Genomic DNA, 14,494 nt, shown 5'->3' on the forward strand with positions numbered 1-14,494 from the left:
TCTTATTTTATGTGACATGTAAAAAAAAAAAAGAAAAAAGAAAAGAAAAAAAAGGACATTACCACAAAGATCCGTAAAATAATTTTTATACCAAGAATCATATAAGAACGTGGAGATGCATGGGCGCGTGGAGTATCGGTCACCTCAGAGACGCGTAGAAAGATGTCAGCCAGAATGGACTGGCTATAGCCGGTAGCTTCGACCTTTGAGAGAGGCCCCGTGAGCCTCATAATCACCCTCGCTTCTCTTTTATGCCGGCCTGCTTCGGACTCCCAAATTACCCGAGAATTTAAAATAAGGAAAAAGAAGACGATAATCGGATTTAATTTCCTTTTCTTTTGTTCAATTAATCGGTGTGTTACTTTTCCCGGAGAAAAAGGTGGTGCCGGGGCGAAATTTCGCCGTGAAAGTGAGGGATCATAAACGGTGATGGTGCGCGGCGGAAGCGTAGCAGGACTACCGACAGCGGTGATGGCGCACGGGCTCAAAGACGCCTCCAGTTGGTGGGAACAAATTAACGAATCTCGGGTCTGGCAGGATCGAATCTTTCACGTCCTCACTGCTCTCTACGGCGTCGTCGCCGCCGTTGCTCTTGTATGTCTATTTCATATCTTTTATACGTATATGTATCTGTCTATGATGCCCAGTCGGAGTAAATTGAAAAGGACCTCTTGAATTGTTAATTATGAGATCGTTGATTTTGATTTTGATTTTTTTTTTTTTTTGATTTTTTTTATTATTATTGAAGGTTCAACTGGTTCGAATACAATTGAGAGTGCCAGAGTATGGATGGACCACGCAGAAGGTCTTCCACTTTCTCAATTTCTTGGTGAATGGGGGTTTGTATCATTTTGCACCAAAGGATTTCTGATTTTATCTTCGTTTTGTGCATTCTAAGCGTTAGTATATTATTCTTACTGAGCAAAATCAGTGTTTTACAGTTCGGTCATTGGTTTTTGTGTTTCGTCGGGAGGTGCAGAAGATACAACCAGAGGTTTAATTTCAATTTGATGGTTTATGCCTTTTTCGAAGTTTTAATCTGTAATCCGTATTGTTGGATTTTTATTTCTAACGTGAATGTTGTTTGGGTATGTCAATTAGATTGTCCAACATGTCTTGCTTGATATGCCAAGTCTTGCTTTCTTCACGACATATGCGCTTTTGGTTCTTTTCTGGGCAGAGATTTACTATCAGGTTAGGGTTCAATTTGAGGTTGTTTGCTTTCTTTTGGTTTGTTGTGGTATGAGTGTGTATGATTACGCTTTAATAACAAGTTCAAAAGGTGGTCTGCTAATAACAACGCTTGACCTGAATGTAAAACAGGCACGTGCTGCATCTACAGATGGACTTAGACCAAGTTTCTTTTCAGTTAATGCAGTGGTTTATGCTGTTCAGGTGAAATTTCTCGCTCATTGTTTCACTTTAAGTCCCGGCAAATGGGAGGTCTTCGAAGTTGGGTTCCTTCTATGAGGGAGCTAGTTCTGTTTCATAAATTGAGCGTTGACATTTCTTTTCTTCTGACCTTCATTACTTTTTGTGGTTAATGAATGTAAAGATATATTAGAACTGTGGAGGCAAGTTGTGGATATTCTATTCCATGAGTTAGCATTTTAGCTCAACATTTGGGGGTTTTATCTATAGTGTAGTTGAGACTCTATGAATCTTTTTTTTTTTTTTTTTTTTTGATGTTGGGGAACCTTTGAGACTCTATGAATCTATAAATGACCATCTGGTGTATTTATATCTCTTCCATTTTGAGTGAGAAAAATCTAAGAAACCTTCTGTCTTTTTATATTTCTACTTGATTCTTTAATTTTCTAAGAGGTTGTGTATCAAGAAATTTTATGTAACCATATGCCACATCATCAATTCAGAAGTTTGAGAACTTTTTGAATCATGACAATTTCTTTTATTGAGAAGTTTGGGCTTTGATTGTGTATGAAGGACCTTGGGGCTTCAGGACAATTTTATTTCTAGATATCAATATAAAAGAAATTGAGAACAAGTAATGAATGGAGATTTCTGCGGTTTCTTGGTAGGTTACCTTCTGCAATGGGGCTAGTTATTTTTGAATTGGACAGATTTCAGAATATAAACATTGGGTGCCGTTAACACTTAGAGAATGTACTTTTACGTGGACCCACATACATATTTGAATGATTAAGCTGCCATTGGTTGCCCATACGCAATTATGGTCTCTGAAGTTTGGGCTTTGAAAATTTCCATATTATTGATTTCATCACCTAGATATTGGTTCACATTTTGGTCCTTGTCTGGCTTCTCTCTTAATACTAAAGGGATCATGGAAATGGATTAAATTATTGATTTTATAGGGAAAGAATGGTGTGTTTTAGTTTTATAACACAATGATCTAGGCAAACAATGTAACAGGGTTTAAAAAAAAAAAGAAAAAAAAGAAAAAAGAAGGAAGATTATTTGGGCCATTGTTGGTGAGTAATGGTCTTGGGCTTTTAAGCTCAAGTGCGGTCTTTAAAATTTTGATGTTTCATGTGACCTCAAGGTTAGGAAACTACCTCAAAGGCCTTGCTTAGATGGGATCAATAATGGGTAATATGGCCATTTCCCCCTTTGGTGGTGTCTTGTCTTATTTATGTTACAAAAGATTATTGTTTCATGCGCGTGCTATGTGTGCTATTTTGGTTAGGGGTGAGCATTGACCCCTTGTGTTGATAAAACCCTGCCAAACCATTAGGGTTGGTAGATGGTTGTAATGACCATGGAAAGTACTAGTCACATCTATCGCTCTAAAATAATTAGTCAAATTGGAGCTTTCCTAAAATCACTTATAAAGCCAAGCTTCACCTAGTAAGTAAGCAAGTAATGTGAGACTTAGTACTCATGAGTTTTTATAAACCACTCACTTTTTGTGGGCTACTCACCTACCCAATGTGGGGTCAGGGTGTTACAATCTCTCTTCCTTAAACTCCTAATGTCCTCATCATGACCACATTATGCAGTGCTCTACTACTACATGACGTTACTTAGCGGTTCTAATACCACTTGTAATGACCCATGAAAAGCGCTAGCCACATCTGCACTGTTATCCTAAAAAAACTAGTCAATTTGAAGCTTTCCTAGAATTACTTATTAAGCTCGTTTTACTTAGTAAGTAAGTAATGTGGGACTTAACACATAAGTTTCTTTATAAACTACCCATTTTATGTGGGCTACTCATCTACTCAATGTGGGAATAGAGTGTTACAGTATATATACATGAACCCTACGTTGATTAAACTAGGTGACCAAATTGAGTTGAGTTGATAGCAATTGATCAATTTTAATTTGGCTGGTCGGTGGTGACTGCTGATCAAGGAATGACCGCAAATTGAACATTGGGCCACTTTGAATGGACCTTGAGAACGAGATCGAATGGTGGATGTAATGGTGTTAAGTAAAATGATCTTCATGTTAGTGAATGGGGGATCTTTTAACATGATTTATAGTGTGGCCTTGGAGGTGGTGGAGCTAACAATATTTCTCCTCTTTTGTTTGTGGGCGACACCTTGATATTTAGCGGGGCAAATCCTTATCAACTTCATAATTTGCGTTCTTTGTTTTTATGCTTTGAAGCGGTTTAGGGTTTGACTAATAAACTTGGCTAAATCATAGTTGGTTCTGTTGGTAATGTCATGAATGTTGAAGGCTTGGCTAGTATTTTGGGTTGTAGGGTATCCTTTCTTTGTGAAATATCTCGGTCTTCTATTGGGAGCTTCGTTTAAGACCAAATCTATTTGGGATGATATCATTGAGAAGATAGATCGCCATTTGGTTGGTTGGTTGGAAAAAGATATACTTGTCAAAGGGTGGGAGAGTTATTCAGATTAAAAGCACTTCTCTAATGTGCCTTTTTTTCCCTCTCGGTTGGTGTTGCCAATTGCTTAAAGTTGCAGCAAGATTTTTTGTTGGGTGACATGGGTGAAGATTTCAAATATGACTTGGTTAGCTAGACTAAGGTGTGCACTCCAATCTCAAAAGGAGGGTTGGCGGTTCAAAATTTGCTTGCGTTCAATCGAGCTCTTTCAAGAAAGTGGCTTGGCACTATGCTCATGAGAGAGAGGCCTTTTGGAGGTTAGTTGTGGACTCTAAATATGGCAGTGCTTGGGGAGGGTGGTGTTCCAATGAGGTCCATGAGTCATATGGGGTGGAGCTTTGGAAAAAAATTAGGAGGGGTTGTGGGAAGTTGTCTAACGATACTAGATTGGTGATAGCTCTAAAGTTCAGTTTTGGCATGACGTTTTGTGCGAGGACCAAACCCTTAAGATAGCTTTTCTGGAATCGTATAGAATAAACCCATTTTAAGGAAGCTGTTATGGCAGACCATTTGGGGCTCTTTAGTACCTCTCACTAGTGGAATTGACCATTTGGAGCTCTTTAGTACCACCTCTCACTAGTGGAATTTTTACTTTCTCTAAGTGGCTCATGATTGCTTTGTTGGGTACCTCTGAGAGAGGGTTGTTTGATGTCAAATAATACTATAATGCTTTTATTCCCCATGATAGTACTACTTTCCCTTGGAGGGGTATTTGGTAGAATTTCCCTTAATGGTGGCGTTCTTCGCTTGGACGGTAGCATTAGAGAAGATCCTCACCATGGACAATCTAAGGAAACGATATGTCATTGTGGTTAAGTGGTGTTGCATATGCAAGAACAATGGGGAGTTAGTGGGTCATCGTTTTCTCTATTGTGAGATTGCCAGTGTTCTTTGGAATACTATCTTCAACAGTGGAGGATTGGCTTAGGGTTATGCCTAGTCGGGTGGTAGATCTCTTTGCTTGCTGGAATTGAAGGTTTTATTTTTTAAGACTTTTTGATTAGGCTTAAGCTTTTGACTCTAATATTACAAACTTTCATGTTTTTTAGATCCTTTTTCTACTACTAGTTAGGTGTTTATACTTTCGTTGTACTTGGGTTGCGCCTTTGTGCTTTCCAATGAATTGTGATTACTTATAAAAAAAATGGCTGCATATGCCATCTCAAGGATGAGATCAAATGGTAGATCAAGGTCATGAACATCACACTCCAAATCCTTCCCCAATGAGTGCCATCTTCGTGATTGTGTCTTATACGGGCTCTCCTCCGCTGCCATAGAACAAATTGTCATGAACATATATATATATTCCCCCTCTTGGTATTTGATTATCTTTATAAACTTCAATATCATCTTTGTATAGTTTCAATGAAATTCCTTATCATTTCAGTTTCTTCATCAATATGTTATTTCAAATTGCTTTTCAAACTTGTTTTAATATCATGTAGGGAACCTACTTTGCTTTCTAAGCTGATTAGCAACTTCCTTTTGACTAAATTTCGAGTTTGATTTAAATAAGCTTTCTTTTGCTTTTGACTTGAGTGTCACTTCCTCAAGTCTAGGTTGAGCGATATCTGATTTTCAGAAGTCTCTCCCCTGCTATCTTTCTCTCTAGCACTCCCCCTCTCTTTCTCCTCTCTCTTTGAATGTGATCAACATTGTGAAAAAAGTTTTCTTTCTGAAAGGGAAACGTTAAAGGGGATGATTATTGGAATTCTTTTTTTGATAAGAAAATTAATCTCATTAGAAAGCATAGAGGGGTGCAACCCAAGTACACATGAAGAATACAAGAGAAATCCAAACTTAGAAGAGAAAGAAGAACAAAAGTCCAAAAATTCAGTTAAACTAGAAAAACGAGGACTATTGTACGCAACCATCCAAGCATAAGGAGATTTGAACATATCAGCTTTTAACACAGGTTTTCTCAAAATCTTCAAAGCTCCATGCATTCCATTCTCTTCAGAGGACAAAGTTTTCCTCCAAACTGGCTTAGAGGAATTTTCTCCAACCTAATCTATAAATATGACATGTATCCATTTTTTTAATAGCATGTGAGATGCACATGAGTTTTTAATACAATTTATTCCAACATTGTCCCTGCTATTAAAAAAGCATGTGTTTTTCACATGTTCAAGAACACATGTCATTTTTATAGATTAGGTTGGAGAAATTTCCTTCAACTCAGTTTGGAGGAAAACTTTGTTCCTCTTCAAATGAACCACATTAAGCACATAGGAGCCCCCATCTAAGCTTCTAAAAATGCACCGGCTTCCCAACTGACCTCTCCATCTAGCTAATAACTCCACCACCCTACTAGTCATGACCCACTCTACACCAAAAAGGACCGAAGATCGAAACCTACAGTTCTTTAGCCACTTCACAGTGAAGAAGAAGATGATCTATGGCCTCCTACTCTTACACATCCGCCACTGTACGTGCTTTTTTCTCTAGTTATTAAAAATTAAAATTTTCCCTAATGCCACATTCTACACAAAGAACGCTGCTCTCAAAGGAGCCTTGTTTCTCCAAATGCTCTTCCAAGGAACTAGGGAGCCGATAGGATTCTAAAGGGCATGATAAAAGGATCTGACCTCAAACGTTTGCCTTTTGAAAGGGATCCAATAGATTTTATCCACACCAACTTGTCTCAACCTCAGATTACAAGATATCAAAGAATGAAGTGACCAAGTCCACCTCCCAATCATGAATTGGCCTTGTAAAAGAAATATTCCACTTTTGATTTCCGTTAGAAAACTGCACATTATCTGACTTCAAAGCCTTTTTGCAGTGAGCAATACTAAACAATTTTGGAAAAATTGCCTTCAATGGATGATCTCCACACCATAAATCATGCCAAAACTTGATCATGTAAATGGAAGCTGTGGGTATGCACGTTTGTGTTGTATGTACATTTTGATAGTCTCCATAAATTAGGTCTTAGATTTTAAATTATGCTCCCCATTTTCAGTGCACTCTTCAGCACCCACCTGAATTATTGTCTCAATTTTGTTTGTTTGATCATTGATGACACCAAATTTCTCATGCTCGGATTGGGTTGTGGGTTACCTTAAGAAGAGAACTACTGGAGTGGTGCTGGCCTATGGCCAGTGAGACAGCCTCCGACGGTCAAGTAAGCATTTTTGCTTCAAGGAGAGAAAGAGGGTGGAGAGAATTCTTCTGAGAGATGAGACGTACCAGGCTTTCTGAGAGGAGGGGTCTTTTATTATAGGCTCCCTTGCGGCTGTTTAGGCTCTTGTGAGAGTGGACCTTTAATTTGATTGGGTCTCTAGCCTTGGCTGAAGTCTTGTTTTCTATCCACACCAGTAGTCCTTCATTCCCATGGTCGACTTGTGCATCTGTTAGAGTGTTGGAAATATTGCTTTATTTTGTAACTGGGGTTGCCCCTTGCCTGGAATACTAAGGGCAAAGGACTTTTCCCAACTTTTAAAAACCTCAATGATAATAGAATACTTTTGGTTTTTGAAAAGGATTGTGATTCCCACTTAACCCAAGAGTTGGGACTAAGTGCGTGGGTTAGGTTGCGTCTTTCACGGGCAAGCCTTGGGTTGGGCTGAGGTTTAGTGCATGGGTTAGGCCTCTTTCAAGGGCTAGCCTCACCTAACTCTAGGCTAGGTGCACAGCTTAGGCCGCGACTTTCAAGGCCTAGCCTCGGGTTGGGACAAGGTTGGGTGTGCGGGTTACAACTCATCTTTCAAAGGCTGGCCCCTGGTTGGGCTGAGGCTAGGTGCGTTAGAAGCGGTGCCTCTAGGGTGAAGCCCTTAACTATGCGAGATAGTGTTGTGTGTCACTTGACGAGGCGGCGAGGGAGCGAGACATCTAAACCAGTGGCATTGCTGGTGGTTGTGAAAACAGGTGTCCCCTTGCATTCTCAGTGTAACTACATGTTCAAGACATCGAGGCACTAAGAGGGATTGGAGCTATTATGTCTAGGATTGATCGTTGTAGAGGAACTCTAGTTTTCCTTTTGCTATAGAAAGTTTGAGGAAGCCACTTTGACTAAATTCGCGACCCGGAGGATGGGATTACTCCCACCTTGATGTAAGTGGGAAGCCACCTTGCTACACTCTTAGACGCCTGTTGCCAATTCCTTGGAAATAGGTTTTGCTTTCTTAACACAATTTTTTTTTTCAACAGCTTTGTTGCCTAGTCAGACAAGGCCGAGCGCTGGGTGCACTAAAAAGTGGCTTTGGAGCCCCAGTCAGTCCATGTTGAATGCTAGGTGCATTGAAAAGCGGCTTTGTTGCCCAGTTGGACGAGGTTGAGTGTTGGGTGTGCTGAAAAGTGCCTTTGTTGCCCAGTTGGAAGAGGCCAAGTGTTGGGTGCCTAAAAAGAGGCTTTGTTGCCCAGTTGGATGAGGCCAAGTGCTAGGTGCATTGAAAAGCGACTTTGTTGCCAGTCGAACAAGGCCAAGTGCTAGGTGTGCTGAAAAGTGGCTTTGGATCCTAGTTGGTCAAGCCCGAGTGCTGGGTGCACTGAAAAGCGACTTTGTTGCCTAGTCGGACAAGGCTAATGTTGGGTGCACTTAAAAGCGGCTTTGGAGCCTAGTCCGTCCATGTTGAGTGTTGGGTGCACTGAAAAGCGGCTTTGGTACCCAGTCGGACATTGCTGAGTGCTGGGTGTTGGGGTGCCCTGCACATGGCTCTTTATCCATGCTACCTTCTTGGACTTCAGTCACGTTCGTTTCAAGGTGCAAGAGTTCTTTATCGATGCCTTTTTAAGTCTTGGCCCTATACACTAGCTTTGTTAATGAAATTAGCAGTAGGAGGTCCAGGATATTGTGGTAGATCAGCTGGGTCGTATGGAGTTTCATCCTTAGTCACAAATAAGTTGATCCTAGGGAATTCCGCCACTAGCTAGGCAGTGGCATAGTTCTCGAAATGGAGGCTCTTTCGAAGTTGCATGGGCGAGGTGGTTGTCTCATGCACAACGGCCCTTTGCCCTATACAGGCAAAGGTGGTGCCCCTCTAATCCTCAAGGGCAGAGATGCTAGTCCTCTACTCGCGTAGGGCGGAGGGCTCTTTCGAAGTTGCACAACCAAGGTAGTTGACGCCTACCCGGTCATGGAACACCGGCCCTCTGCCTGTATAGGGAAAAGGTACTGGTCCCCTGCTCAACATGGGCAGAGGTAGGGCCCTTTGCCTGACTTGGGTAGTGGTGCTGGACGTCTGCCCAGCATGGGTAGAGGTGGGTGCCCTCTGCCTGCCATGGGCAGAGGTGCTGGTCCTCTGCTTGACGTGGGTTAAGGTGGTGCCCTTGTACCAGTCGAGCATAGGCATTGGTCCTCTGCCGAGTGGCAGGGTTACCTGGCAGTAGGCGTGGTCCGAGGTGGTTGTGCCTGCAAACTCCTTTGCTACAGACGGGACTGAAGTGTTGGCCCCTCTGCTTTGCATGAATGCTTTTAAAGCATGCACCTCGGGTGCTAGTAGCTCAAACACTACCTGTCGACGTGGTAGCTTGGTTTGGTAGTTCGGCAGTGAAAGGTTTGGCCCTTGACTAGTGGATCTGTTCAGTCAAGTTGGGGCAGAGAAAGTTGGGGTATCTGCTCAGCTCACTGCTTCAACATCTTGAATTTCAACGAACCAAGAGAAAAGTTGAATGCTTCATCATTGTTCATGCACTTGTAGATTATGGCTTCCACGTCTTTCTGGATTTCGGGCCACATCTGGACTATCCTATCAGGCACATAAGAAACCACGCAAACTGGGATGTTTCACAATTCGCCGAGTTCCACGTCGTTCTTCTTCACAGCTGGATTTCTCCTCCTGAATGTTCTTGGGATTTTTTTCTTCTTGGGGCAGTTCTGGTTGTGTTGAGGCCATTGAACCAAGCAATACTAAGAGTGAAGAAGAAGAAGAATTCAATCCAATTGATGGAGAAACCTCAAAGTCGAATCTTCGAGAAAGAAGACCTAGACGCTGATATCTTTCGCCCTTCTTTTTCCTGAGGGAGAGGATGTTTCTATCTGCCTTTCTCTATTTTTTTTTTTTTTTTTTTTTATCCCGGAGAGTTGCAATCATGTTGGATTTTTTTTCATTGGATTTGATTGAGCGGACATCTACATTCATCGACGGGTGTTTGCAAATACACAGCTGCAGTGGTAGTGGATGGTCAAAGTTCTTCAAAGCTGTAGCCAAAGTGGCACCTATTGGGCCTCTTCTTTGAGGGTTGAAACATAGAGGGAGAGGGAGGTTTGAGAGTGGCTATGAATGGATGCAGAGTTGTGATAGAAAACAAATCTGTTGCATATGAACAGATCCAAAGGAGAGAAAGGGAACCACCAACCCAGCCCAAGCTGTACGCTTATGGAAATGAGGAACATCGTTCTCACATACGCCCCGGTTGATGATACCAAATTTTGCATGTCCGGACTAGGTTGCGAGTCACCTGCAAAATAAGAAGAGAACCATTGGAGTGGCGTTGGCCTATGGTCAACAGGGGAGCCTCTGACGGTCAAGTTAGTATTTTTGCCTCAAGGAGAGAAAAAGTGTGAGAGAATTCTTCTGAGAGAGGAGACGGACCTGAGTTTATGAGAGGAGGGGTCTTTTATTATAGGCTCCCTTGGGGCTTTTTGGGCTATTGTGAGAATGGACCTTTAATTTGACTAGGTCTTGGGCCTTAGGCTTATTTTCTATCTACATCAATCATTCTTCATGTAGGTTTTGTTTGTGATTGTCCTGGAAATGTTGTGTACTCACTGTTTGTTACTTAAAACGACAATTATACTGGGTGTATTGTAGAATTAGTATCATATCCGAGTTCATGTTTTAAGCATGGATATTTTTACCTGAAAATCTACTGTTTCATGTTCAGAAATCTATGTGGATTTCATTGAGCAACGATTCTTTCTCTTCTTATTATGGTTCAATTCCTTCCAGATTGCTATGTGGCTGATATTATGGTGGAAGCCTATACGAATTGTGGTCATCCTATCAAAGATGTTCTTTGCAGGTTTATTTCTACCAGACACTGGGTACATTTTTTGTAAAGCTAAATAGTTTATTGAGATAATGAATTATAGGTCCTGACACATATTTTGGCAGGTGTCTCTTTGTTTGCAGCCCTTGGGTTTCTCCTATATGGTGGAAGGTAACTTTTCTGCGTCTGTTTTTCTGCTCCATTTGCTTTTGGATCAACATGAATTCATCAAGGTTGCAGCATGTATAAATTAGTGTATACAAGAGTCACAAACCGGAATTCATTTATCCTCCCACAAAGTTTTTGGTCAGCTAGATTTCATACTGCTCCAAATGGCTAACTCATACACTAACACATATGAGATGATATATACACTCATGCACATTTGGGCTTGAGTCCGTGCAGGCCTCTCACTCTGGAAGACCAAATAGTTTAAACACATACAAAGAAAAGTGAAGCATGTAAATTTTTTATATCATTGGAGGTAGTTATATCATTCTAGCTACTTGCTTTATTAACCTGAGCACACATATTCAATGGGTTTGTGGGCTTTAATTTGCAATGATTTTCAATTTTAACTTGACAAATAATTTGCTTTTAGACTTCAAAAACTAGTCTACTTATGCACTATGGTCCAGATGCATGATCACAATTATGTGAAAATTTTGCTGCCGTTCAGAGTTTCTCTCTCAGTTTCGACATTGTTAACTTCAGGGTTGTGTCCTATTCCTGCCAATGAATTAAGAGTGATTGAATGGAAAGTTTGATATTTCCCTTTGTGGTATGAGGAAATTGGAGAACTTAGTAAAAAGTTGAATATTTATAGTGAGCCATGCTTATCAGCACTGTAAATCTATACTTTAAAGTGCAAGTATATACTTAAGAGTGCAAGGTCCAAATGTGACTAGTTGGTCCTTGCGTTCTTACTTGATGTATTCTGGAGCATTTAATTCTTCTGGCGTTCAGGGAGGAGATTGTTGCTTAAACATATCACAGTTGATAGGTGTGTATTATATAATGCTAAGTGGTAGTCAATATACATGGGCAGCTTGCAACATGGCGTAACATATGCTTTGGTCAATGCTGAACTGCTATCTGCTGCTTTACTCCTTGCCTTCTTGGAGTGTATATTCTCTAAATGCCCTTTACTATAATTTTGGATTTGGAGCCTTACTCTGTGTAAAAAAATAATACTAATGAAGCTGTGTGAGTGTGTGTAGGCCAAGGTGGTAGACATATTAGAATTTTCATGTATCATTTGAAATGTGCACATTGTAGCTAGTCTGACTGTTGGGTAAAGATCTGGCTTAAATTTTTACCGCTGTGGTACTGAGCATGGCTGTGTGCAGTAGGTTGAGTTTAGGTCTCGGTTTCCTAGGGCTTGTTCTACAAATTGTGGTAGAAATTTTGACTATGTGATTTCCTTTACGTTGATTATCTAGTTTGGTGAATCATTCTCCTAATTACAACTCTACTCATTGGCATCTGTGTTACCTTCAGTCAGTTAGTAATGTGGTTGCATGGTTGTGGAATGATAATGAATTTTGGTACATACCTGTTTGTTTGTAACTTTAAAGCTTTTACATTCAGTGGAATGTTCTAACATTTACAACTGTCATCTTCTGGCAGACTCTTCTTGATGTTGCAGCGCTTCCCTGTAGAATCCAAAGGACGACGTAAAAAGCTGCAAGAGGCACGTACTTTTTTCAGAAATAATCATTTGTAATTTATTTTTGTTCATATTGCTTTGTTAATTGTTATGGGTGTCTCATCTTGGGCAGGTTGGCTATGTGACAACTATATGTTTTACATGTTTCCTTGTTAGATGCATTATGGTAAGTAAGTCCACTTGTATTCTTTCCACCTTCACTTTACTGTCGCTTAACCCTTGCCTAGTTTCTTAAACCAACAAAGCTTCCAAAGCAGTTAATGTTTACCTACTATAATACCAATGGAGCTACAAGGGTGGTTGTTTTCGTATTATTCTGGTGTGTACATGATTTTTGTCACCAAACTAGACTATTTACACCGGATCCTGTACCTGCGGTTTGGCCATTCCCTTTTGAGGCCTTTAAGTTGATCAATTAATGGTGACAAATGACAATGTCATACCTGTGTTGCTGTTCAAGATTTTTGATCTCCACTAATAAATGCAACTTTTTTTTTTTTTTTTTTTCTCTTCCTGCAGATGTGTTTTAATGCATTTGATAAAGCAGCAAACCTTGATGTTTTGGATCATCCTGTTCTAAACTTAATATATTATGTGGTAAGTTTTGGTTTATGCGGATGCTCATTGACATATAATGCATTTATAGATATAGTGAAATTGATTGATATATTCATAGGTGTTTTTTTTCTGGTTTGTCTTATTGGTTTCTGATTCCTTAAACTTTGCGTTTTGGGACAAGAGCCATATGGGGAGGGTGTTATTCTTGAGCTGTAGCTATGTTGATTGGATATCATTGTCTTAATGTTCTAAGATTTTGATTTTATTTCATATGTAGTTTGTTTATCTAATGGTTCATATGGTTGACATTTTTCTCTCCCCCCGGTTTTTGTCTACAGTCGGTGGAGATAATACCTTCTTCTTTGGTCCTTTTCATTCTGAGGAAGTTGCCTCCAAAACGTGGGATCACTCAATATCACCCTATTCGCTAAGAGGATTGAAGATCAACAGATGATGAAAAACAGAGCTAGAGAAAGGGGAGTAATGGATGAGTCAACTTTTGAGATATGCTTATCTAGCCTCTAAAAAGAACAAGAGCTCTATTTAAAAAAAAAAAAAAAAAAATATGTGCTTGCTCCTCTGGGGGTTGTAGATTTGTTGAAAAGAATTTCTAAAGATAGTGAAATATGTTGCGACTCTGTTAGACATTTAGTGTCATGATCTTTGCTTTGTATGTCTCAACTCTCGACATCGTGTAATCAGTGTTCTTTTTGGTTCCACGCGATACAACTTTGTGAGCATCCATGCATGCTATGATTTTAAGGAAAAGAAAAGGATGTGAGAAAAGAGAGCTTTCTCGTATGCTTGAGGATAATGAATTTGTGAAACTAGTGAAAATGTGATCTCTGCCAGATTTTATGAAATTGTGTTAGAATATTGGTGAATGCATGTTTCAGAAAGATTATACTAAAAAGAGTTGTTCTATTTGGATTGCAAGTATGTTGAATAGAGATGAGAAGGTAAAAGTATAGAGTTGTGAGATCAAAGGAAGCATACCTTGGAGGGAGTTTTGCTTTGGATTTGTGTAATGGCTGTGGAAGAAGGAAAAGAGATGTGTTTGTTATGGATTTGGGGAGATGGAAGGATGGTTGACAAGGGTTGATGCTGTGTCCTCCATTCTCCTCCTACCAGTCTTACGGTCAACCCTCAGCATTTGGAATGGTAGGTTTTCTACAACCGATGGAAGGATGATGAAGGCGGCAAAACTAGTTGATGGAGGTTGTTCTTTTTATATTATATATATATATATATATACTGAAATTAATTAGAAAAAAAAATATATTTTCTTCAATTTTCTAAAATGCCTCTAAACATCATTAAAGACAAACAAATACAATTTTTTTTTTTATTTACAAAAAATAATAAATAAATGGTGGCTGAAACAACCCTTAGCCATGAGAGGTGGTTCCGGCACCCAAATTAGGATTTGATGACACTATAATTTTTAAAGGGTTAAATATTTTTTTGTTCTTCGTAGTTTAACAACTTTATTTTTTACCTGA

The 14,494-nt window shown here is 39.9% G+C and overlaps 1 protein-coding gene across 1 annotated transcript; it reads left to right on the forward strand.

Moving 5' to 3' along the window:
- The first annotated feature begins 227 nt into the window (after window positions 1-227).
- Window positions 228-13,876, forward strand: LOC132175205 (tobamovirus multiplication protein 3). Its single transcript, XM_059587079.1, has 11 exons — window positions 228-594; window positions 749-839; window positions 942-994; window positions 1,102-1,194; window positions 1,324-1,395; window positions 10,726-10,798; window positions 10,891-10,936; window positions 12,395-12,458; window positions 12,547-12,600; window positions 12,954-13,031; window positions 13,331-13,876. The coding sequence occupies exons 1-11, from the start codon at window positions 430-432 to the stop codon at window positions 13,421-13,423; spliced, it is 882 nt and encodes a 293-aa protein (XP_059443062.1). The 5' UTR covers window positions 228-429; the 3' UTR covers window positions 13,424-13,876.
- Window positions 13,877-14,494: the final 618 nt, after the last annotated feature.

The sequence above is a fragment of the Corylus avellana genome, chromosome ca1 (genome assembly GCF_901000735.1).
Source record: "Corylus avellana chromosome ca1, CavTom2PMs-1.0".
Lineage (NCBI taxonomy): Eukaryota > Viridiplantae > Streptophyta > Magnoliopsida > Fagales > Betulaceae > Corylus > Corylus avellana.

What these genes read in the sequence shown, in the direction of transcription:
- LOC132175205 (XM_059587079.1), top strand. Translation starts at nt 430, where the DNA reads ATGGTGCGCGGCGGAAGCGTAGCAGGACTACCGACAGCGGTGATGGCG. An exon ending in GGGCAGAGATTTACTATCAG is followed by an intron (nt 1,195 to 1,323) that starts GTTAGGGTTCAA and finishes AATGTAAAACAG; the next exon opens with GCACGTGCTGCATCTACAGA. An exon ending in GACGTAAAAAGCTGCAAGAG is followed by an intron (nt 12,459 to 12,546) that starts GCACGTACTTTT and finishes CATCTTGGGCAG; the next exon opens with GTTGGCTATGTGACAACTAT.